Here is a 9,635-nt window from a genome sequence, read left to right on the forward strand (position 1 = left end):
AAGCTGTGGGAAATTATGGGGAATACTAAAAAAAAAGTGGGTAAACTAATTGCCTGTGAGCAAGCAGTCCAAACTTGGCCCAAAGTAGCTCAGACCAAGTGGCAGGGCCAGGGAAAGCATCCAGCTGAAATGGTGAAATAACTTTATACAGGAATGGGGATGTCCTAGGAGCAGCTTCCAGGCAAAGTACAAAAGGAACCAAAGTTCCTTTTGGTTCTACAGTGAGCATACACCCCTGGGATATATATATATGGGAGCCCAGCTCTGTCAGGTGCTGGGGATTGTCAATTTTCATTGACTTGAAGAATTGGGATCTAGGCATCTTATGAAACAGAACCTACAGCACAAACACACATAATTGGCAGAAATAAAATGTTTGTTACATCTGTTTTTTCCTACTATGTTAATTTTATAATGTCTCACAAAGAAAGCTTCTAAGACTTGTAAATAAAAAGAGACTGCTAATATCCACTGGATGTTCATTGTAGAAGGTACTGCATTTTTATCTATAAATATATTTTAATAAAAACCTGAAAATATAGCATATGTTATAGGTAGGCTTTAAAAATACCTTATTTTCTACCAGTCATCACGCACTTAGTATTGTATTTCTTATTTTGCCACCGAACTCCTATTTTCGAGGCCATTCACTGTTTACCACTGCTAAGTGCTTGTGTTTGTTAGGCTTTTTTTATAACTGACACTGTAGGTGTAAAACCTGGCTGAATTATCTATCCCTATGTTGCCTAAAGGATATTTTATTTTAATGACTGTATGTGTTAAGTCTTCACATTATTCTTGGATGCTTTTGCCTGTTTTAAAACACGCCTGTCTGCAGCGTTGAACGTGCTCAAAAGGTAGCGATGTAGCAGTGAAGCAGGCTGCGAATGTTTTTGTGTTTTGATTCTGAACATACTGACACATAAAGAGGACTATCCAGGAGGTATGTCTCACAAGGCAATGACTACTCTTACTTCTCCTGGATGCAGCACAAAAAACCAGGATACTTAACAGAAAGCTTAAAACAAGCCATGATGGTTATCTTCTCTTCAGAGTAAAATGGAGAAAGAAGTACTTGCAAACTGTTAAGCTACTGCTTGAAATTCTTTTTTTTTGCTTCCTCCCACTTTCTTCCTCCCCATTCCTCATTTGGTCTGTAGCTTACCTTTTACGGGACTGACTTCAGGCTTTTTGGGTTCTGGCCTTCTCAAGTGCTTGGGTAGTGTGTCATTCTCCTGATGCCATTTTTTCAGGCATTGTGGCTTATGGATAGTAATAGATTTTGTTCCATACTCATGGCCACATAGGTAACAAATCACTGCTGGTGGCCCTCTTATCACCTGTGCCTGCAAATAACAATTGTGAAGAAGAATAAATACTGTTTTCAACATTAATTTTGAATCAGAACAACTTTGGATGAAAACAATCATGCAGATTAAGAAACCGATTCATATCTGTGAAATCAGTGTAACTGTTTTTATCAGTTTTGTTTTGTCTGGATTCAGTCTTGAAGCTTGTAAGAGATATTTCCTTAATAACTGGCCAACTGGAACAGGTAGGCTTCTTTTGCAGGTACTGGGCTGAAAATTGATGTATGTCACCTAATTAATACTTAGCTATGTAGGTTTGACTCTTTTATTTTCACACCATCAAGTTCATGGACATGCTGAGTCTTCAAATGCAGAAACAACTCCTCTGCTTAATCAGGTTGCTGCAGCACAGTGTCCATCTTCAATGTTGAAGCCCCTTTTTTATCTACCAAACAGACATAACGTGGAAAGCAGCAACAAAAGCTTCCTCAGCTGAACTGCTGATGTCTACTGCAGTAGCAGAAAAACCCCACCTCCAGTTAGAACACGGTTAAAGCACTGTGTCCAGCTTTTGCATCTCTCTTAAGTTGGACAGTGAGGGCAGCTGTCTCAAGCTTGTGATTATGGTTCCTAACCCCATGTTACTTCTGCCACAAATCAGTTAGCTGGTAGAATTCTTGAAAGATTAAAATGGATCCAGGGTATTTCATGTTAGGGGGCCAAAATAGCAACTGATGCTTGTTGATCCTGAAGGCCTCGGTGTGAACTTTGCCAGTGACTGCAGCGAGGGCAGAACTGAACTCTAAGCAAGCCATTGTTTCAGCACTGCAGATCTGCTTTTGTTAGCAGAGAAAAACAACTCAACAGAAGAAAAAAACCCCTCAACCTCAAACCCCACAAATACATATTTCAAGCTTGAAAAATATATAACTACTGTGGTATTGCAGATTATGGACTTGACTGTGTCCTTAGGCACGTCCTGGGTTAGGCGTGGTGTCAGTACCAGCCATTCTCCAGCAGTAGCATAAAAACGTACTGCAGAGACAGCACGTCAAGGCACACTGATGGGTCTCTCAGCTGCCAGCACTTCCTGCACTCCTGACTGCAGAGTATCAGTCAGAGGTGAGCTATTCCCTGCCCTCCTAAAGGCAGAGGGACAGCCATGCCAGACCAAACACGGGAAGCCTTTCTCACTGAAACAAGGGAGGTGGGGATTTCATTTTTTGCTCTGCTGCTGTGTAAGACAAAGCATAACCTGTTCCAGTATTTATGACTCTCTCTGTCAGCCCATCAGTATATTCAAGAAAGTCTGGGCAGCTCTTCTCACATTCATGCTACAGTCTGAAAGTGTCATTAGTGAACAATCTGCATAGGCTTTCTTTCCTGTGTCACACATGTAAACTCAATTACATGAAGAAATACTACTCTACAAAGTGTATTTTTGCTGGGAAAAGCTGGACTTCATCTGGTAAGTTCTCACAGTGAATTGAAATGTAACTTATCCAAAGACAGTCTTTCCAAGGACATTTTTGTGCTCTCAACTTTCAAATGGAATTTCCCTAGCCATCTTTGATAATAAGGTATATTTTTAATATATATATTTTTAAATATATATAACCTTCTTTTCCTATTCATAGCTGAATATAGCAACAGCAGTTTTAAGAATGACCTCTAATTTTTCATTGTCAATTTTCACCTGCTTCCTTACTTCAGCTCTTGAGCTGCACCTTGTCTGATTTGGAGATGAGACTCTGGTTCCAGATACAGAATCTTTTGAAGGCAGTGTATGTTTCTTTGCAGGCTCTGGAAAGACTTAAATAAGTATACTATAGTCTAAACTCTTGAGGTCAGGGGACTCATTTCAGTGTGCAGGCTTGTTATGGGTATACTTATGGCATTTTAGAAATGGTTTTCCAAAAAAATGCTAGGTGTAAAAACACTGGAAACACATTTTCCTCTCTAGTTTTCATTAGCTAAGTTCCTGCCATTCAGTAAAACAGACGATTTATTGGCTGAAAACTAGGAAGGAACAATTTGATTTACTTTCAGTTTGTAGGGACTCTTTATATACTACCAGCATGGGAAAAAGGAATCCTAGTACAAATAAAACCATGCTCACTTAGCCTGCGCTGTCACAATCAGTTCCACTGTATGGGACAGTATAATAAAAGCAAATGTATAGCTTCAAGAAGACTTAAATTCCTGATATAAAACAGGTGAAAAATAACTTAAAAAATTAAATACTCCCCCAAAATTTAACAGAGGTACAGATATACCATTGTTAAAATCAAATAGTTTTTTATCTTAAGAAATATTTCCTTAGTAAACAGAGATAGCCTTTTATCTCTGACTGCTTTGTTCAAATATATTACACTTGTTCTAAAGTCACTGTGATGTCCTATTATTGAACAGCTGCCAGAGAGCTGCAAGACAAAAGTTAGTGATCTCCATCCAGTGCAATCTGGATACATTTCCATAGTTCTGAGACGGTCTTTTTGGTAGTCTCACCTGGAAACCTAAAGACTGAATAAGCAGTACTGTCATCCCTCCAGATCCTGACAGAGCATTTATGGGTGGGTTTTGTGTTGTGGCTGAACAAAACCAGGCCTTCAGGTAAATAGAGGATTCTGTTTTCCAAAGTTATCGACTGGGATTGATTCATAACTAAATCCTATTTGCTGAAAAAAATATTTAAGAAATCTGTTCAAGTAGAAATGTCTCTGTTTTATAACTTCCACAGTTAAAAACTATGCAGAAACAATAGCAGAGACCAGAATTAATTAAAAGGATTCAGATCACTCTAAGGATGGAATGATTTTTTCCAGAAATGTAGTGAGTTTGAACCATCACCACACATCAAATTATATACATAAATCCTTCTCTGCAAATACACACATGTTGTTAAAAACTGAAAAATAAAACTTGAAGGAGAATACCCTTACAGTTAGTAGTAACAGCTCTTTTGTTGCTTAACTGTGGAATCCAAAGTATGATAAGCTTTATCTGGAATTTCCACAGCTGATGGTATTTATCCTTCATTTCTTTTTCTCTTCAGAGTGTGCCTATCCCAAGTGTCACATCTGGAGGCCTGCAGTTTGAAACTAAACTATTTTTGGAATCACCACAATTTTCCAACCCAAACTACTCACAGGCCAGTGGCTAGGCTGTCTGCTCACTGCTTTGTTTTTCACTTTTAAAAAGGGTTGTAGGGAAGGTCTGTTCCTGAGGATATATGTTATTATAAAAATTCCTACAAATACCTAGCAGAGCAGTAGGCTTTCCTCTGGTGTCTCAGTATTTTCTTCTTTCTCCAAGACTGCTAAGTATGTCTGCATGACCATGAATGAAGTTATTTAGCTCAGAGGGCTACGCAACTATGTATTTTCAATAGACCTGACATTACTTGAGGTTAGCCCCAGGCTGCTGTTATGGTGTTAAATGAGGTCAAATCCTCCCATGCTGCACAAAGCTTTTTCTTTTTCTTAAGTACACCCAATAAGACTGACTCTTAAACTCCTCTCCATAAATATTTATCATCCAGAGCTGCACATACCTCTGCTTTTCTTATTTGTTTAATTATCCATGTATTTTAATGGGAGGAACAGAGGCCTCCTGCTCTAGGCCAGAGCTCTCGTCATGGGCTTGAATAGCACAAGGAACAGAGGCTCAGGAAAAGATTGGTACAAACACTTAGCAACAGCATCATGTTGTATGAAAGCATCCCTTTCCACACATTCCTCTTTGGAAAGTAAGAGGCTTTTTGCATAAGGGACAGGGACAAGCTGTTGCGTGGTTCTGATGACCATCCAGGGGTGCATTCCACAGCTTTCTGGAGTGCTTTCAGCCACTGCCCTGACACAACAGCAGACTAAATAATGTTAGAACTGGTCATGTGACTGTATATGAAATTTCCTTAAACAGCAAGGTAATTCTGACAGATGATGCAGATAATTAAAGATTTTACTCCACTGGAAGCACTAGAATATTCCATTTTACTTCTGATGTGCTATCTTTTAAAAGAAATATACCAGTATAATGAACATGGCATTTGTGTAAAAGCAGAAAGGTAGTAAGCTCAATTGTTCCCAGTGACAATAAGTTTCATTCAAATCATTTATTCACTGTCCATTCTCATCTAACTTCTTATATTTGCAAATATATTTGTCAGTATCCTCCTGGTAAGATGTTCAAAACTGCTGCAACTGAGGCAAAGAAAGTTTATCATTGATTTCTCACCTTCATTAGAATTACACAGCATTTAAAGTCTTCATTTTAGCAAGTGACTAGATGGCTTTATGCTAAAGCAAGATATAACATCAACATTTTGTTGTTACACAAATTTTCAAGACTTATGCTGTGTTAAAATGCATTACCATACAGTAAACGAAGATCACAGAGATCTTAAGTGGTTAACTTGATAAGAAGAAAACAGCAGATGGCAGCACCAGATGCTAGTGAAACATCTGATAGGATTTTAGTATCAGCGTTATCTGTTGTCAAAAAAAGTGTAACACATATACCCACAGCAAGTCATTAATACTTGCTTACTTGTAGTAGACATTTTGGTCTATGAAAGAATAAAAACCACAATCTGCTCTAATGTAAATCTGAGTTTCAGTAGTTCCAGACATCACTTTCATTCTGGGTTATCATGGCAGAATCCAAAACAGAATTTCTGAGCTGATGTGATCCTTGAGAGTGTCTTAGGCGTAGGTTGTTGTTTGTTTCACACAGCCAGCCATGATTAACTCAGCTGTGTTCATGCATTCTGAGAGCAAGGACAGTTAGTGGAAGCAATGGTTTATGGAGGCTGTTGAGTCTCCAGCTTGACAGGCATTTAACATCGAACTGAGTAAGTGTCGGTAATGATACTCGTTTAGTTGATCCTGTACTTGCTAAGGGAGAGAGAGCTCCAGGACTGAGGCACACAGGCAAAAGTGCTTGCAGTTGTAAAGTTAAAATGCCCTTCACATGGCCTACCACCAAATCAGTCAGATCTTTATTTTTAAAATAAGGAAAATACAGCTTTTTAATTAAGGACATCTTTCATTCCATAAATTAATGTGATAGTAGTGTTACAATTCTTGAATATGCTTCTATAATGTTTAGGGTGTTTTTTCGGTTATTCAATCACTCTGATGTTTTGCTGAATCAGGACTTTAAAGTGGTACTTAAATAGTTCACTGTCACAGTGAGTAGGTCTGTTACGTAAGACACGGACTGCCCCAAATGTTTTCCTGCCAGCCGGAAAGCAGATTGCCATTTCACTCCACTACTGGTATTTTTTAACAGAATTAATAAGCAGCTGAGTAGAAGGTAAGGTGAGCAAAGTTAAAACCATATGCTGGAAAAAGATGAAGACTGTAGAGGAGATCCAGACCCTGCCCCTGTTCATAGCAAATCTGCAGTTGTTCCAGGAATTTAGTGCTTTTCAACAGCCTTCAATGTGTGGACATTTCAAAACTTTCAACTGGAGATGGAGACCCTCACACAGAGAACTCAAACCTATGGAAAAGAGGCTTCCTTTGACCACTTTTTAGAAGCAGTCTGCCAGTTCTAAACAGTCCCTGGGATCACAGGCTATTTCTTTCCCTCTTTCCATTCCTACCTCTGCCTCTAATCTGTACCTCTGTACAAAAGGACAGCTTCAAAAACAATAAAATAAGGGACCTCAGAGAGGTAAAATCCATCATCCCTTCCTGAAGGTCACTGTTCATAATAAAGTCCTTGACAGTCAATTACAAACTGCAAGCTGTACAGCCTCACTAGTTCTGCTGCAACTGATGAACTGTAACTGCTTGGAAGTAAATGAGGAAACCTGTTGTTCACACAGAAGGAAGAACAGATTCGAACACAATTCATTCTGGCTCTGCAGAGCTCACAGAAGTAAAAAGTGGTAATAATGCTGTTGTTCAACAAGTCAGCAGATGTGATTGAATCCACATAGGGAGCAGATACGTTGTGCAAGAGGGAAACATTTTACAGAGTCACTCGCAATGCCAAACCACACTCTAAACTTTTTTTTCTTTATGACATTTTAACTATGGACAATCCCCACCCCCCTTTTTTTTTTTAAACATATACAACTATGTGTGATGGATAAAAGTCTCTACTTCACACCCATGCCTTTAGAGCAATGCCAGTTCTTTGGCAAATGGTACAACGTAGTATAACACAACAAGAACATCTCCTTTCCTACAGCTACAGATGCACCTGTGCAGCACTTTGAACTGTTTGTGCGTTATTTGAAATTTGCTGATAAAAGGCCCCAGGAGTGGACCTACTTTGCCAATATCTATCAATTAGCAGCCTCAGATAGCATAACATAAAAATGCTTCACATTGTCTTTATTCTCATGTTTGTTAGGGTAATGCTATTATCTCCATTTTATTCAGCAGCTGGAAAACTGAAATACATCATGCTTTGACTTTGAAAATGTTTTTACAAATGCTCTGCATAGCATTGCATTCCTTTGGTGACTAAGAAAGCTAAATGGCATTTTCAAAAGTAACGTAGGCAATCAGGCATCCAACCCCCACTGAAAAAAAAAATAAAACCTTTTATTTTCAACATTGGGCCTAAATTTAGACGTTTATCTTATAAACTCCTGGCCAAAAAGACAGCTTGTGCAGAAACAAATGCAGAAAAAATATGCCATTTTCCAAAACTTTGTGTAGCTTTTGGATAATGTGAATCAGCTTCTTTATTCTTGGCTCTTGAATCAAATTCAGTGGAAAGAAATGTGCAGTCTTATTTATTTTGTTGTTATACTCTGAGTTGCTGCCTTTGAACAGGCAGTCCTCAGTAAACTCATGTTTCACACCAAGGTTAAGAACGGTAAAATATGAAAATCACTGGAGTGCTTACAGGATAATGAAACATTGTATTTCATGTTAACTATATAATAATACCTAATACCTGCTAAAACATATAACATTCAAAGCTTGCCTAAGCTGCTCAACAGAACCTCCTAGGGAACTGTATCACACAGTGGTCCCTTTTGGGGACGTAACTCTCACAGGACCACAGCATATAAGAACCCAACTACTCCCTTTCAACAAGGAAATCGAAGAAATTGGAATAAGTAGTTTCCCTTACACACACAGTATTCTCCTTTCCTTTACCTACTATTCAGCAGAGAGCCATTTGCACGGAGCCAAAAGATCCTTCTGAGGGAAAGTGATTTTAAATTTGATGGGAACCCCCTCTCCCCTGGAGTGCCTGGCATCAAAATGTGCCCTTTCATACACCATGTGCTTAGCAATTTACCTTGTCTAATATGGCTGGGGGGGGCCCACCCATTGACGGGTCTTAGATGGATCATCACTTGCTGAGCCAGACCCAGAGCTTGGGCCTTTACCAGATTTACGGGGACTAGAGCTTGACAGGCCCACACCGCTGCTACCGCGTCTACATTTTTGGTGCACAATGAGATGGTCAGGAAGGAAGGTTCGGCCACAGTTTCCACAGGGCAGGAGCTGGGCTTGAGCAGAATGATAAAGGCCCACATCGCTGCTACCGCGTCTACAACATTTTTGGTGCACAATGAGATGGTCAGGAAGGAAGGTTCGGCCACAGTTTCCACAGGGCAGGAGCTGGGCTTGAGCAGAATGATAAGCTGCCTCATTTTCAGCTCTCAGTGTACAGGAACCACCAGTAAGGACCTCAGGTTTCCTGGGCTCCTCTCTTCTGAGAAGCCTTGGTAGCTGATTGTTTTCAGTACGCCACTTCTCTAGGCATTGGGGTTCATGTATAGAAATAGACTGTAACCCAAATTGTCTGCCGCAGATATAGCATACTCTGAAGTAAGGTCTTCTTGGTGGGATGACAGGACGATTCAGTGGCATTTGAGACATGTTTGAAGAATCTGATCGTTTTGATACTATCACAGTGTCTGGTCACCTTTTCTGGGGTCCAGCTTCTAGATATACTAGTTTGGGCAAAATTCTGGGAAGATCTGACACGTTAGATGGTGAAACCTGCTCTGAAGGCAAGATGCTAGAGACACTAGCAGGGGCCTCTCCAGCACTTGGCAAAGCGTCACAGGTTTTGTTCGCATTCTTTTTCTTTACATTTGTTTCCATGAAGTGTACGACATTTCAAGAAACTTCTCTCTCACATATAAAGGGCTAGGGAAACTCTGGTATTCAGCATGATGTTCCATCTTCTTAATTCAGTTTCATGGGCCGGAAAGTGCTACATTATCCTGAAACTAATTAAATCAGTACATATTAATAAACGTCATCTCTCTTGTTAAAGTTACCAACCAGTGGTTTATGACAAGGATCAGTTTACCTTACTATTGTTATATTTTCAAACAGCAGA

The 9,635-nt window shown here is 39.5% G+C and overlaps 1 protein-coding gene across 1 annotated transcript in view; it reads right to left on the reverse strand.

Moving 5' to 3' along the window:
- LOC104168091 (zinc finger protein 474-like) overlaps positions 1 to 9,394 on the reverse strand; it is an 11,862-nt gene extending 2,468 nt beyond the window's left edge. Inside the window, 2 exon segments of the mRNA XM_009708550.1 lie at positions 1,166 to 1,346; positions 8,609 to 9,394. Coding sequence (XP_009706852.1) covers positions 1,166 to 1,346; positions 8,609 to 9,394 — 967 coding nt within the window.
- Positions 9,395 to 9,635: the final 241 nt, after the last annotated feature.

The sequence above is a fragment of the Cariama cristata genome, unplaced genomic scaffold, assembly GCF_000690535.1.
Source record: "Cariama cristata isolate BGI_N322 unplaced genomic scaffold, ASM69053v1 scaffold30099, whole genome shotgun sequence".
NCBI lineage: Eukaryota > Metazoa > Chordata > Aves > Cariamiformes > Cariamidae > Cariama > Cariama cristata.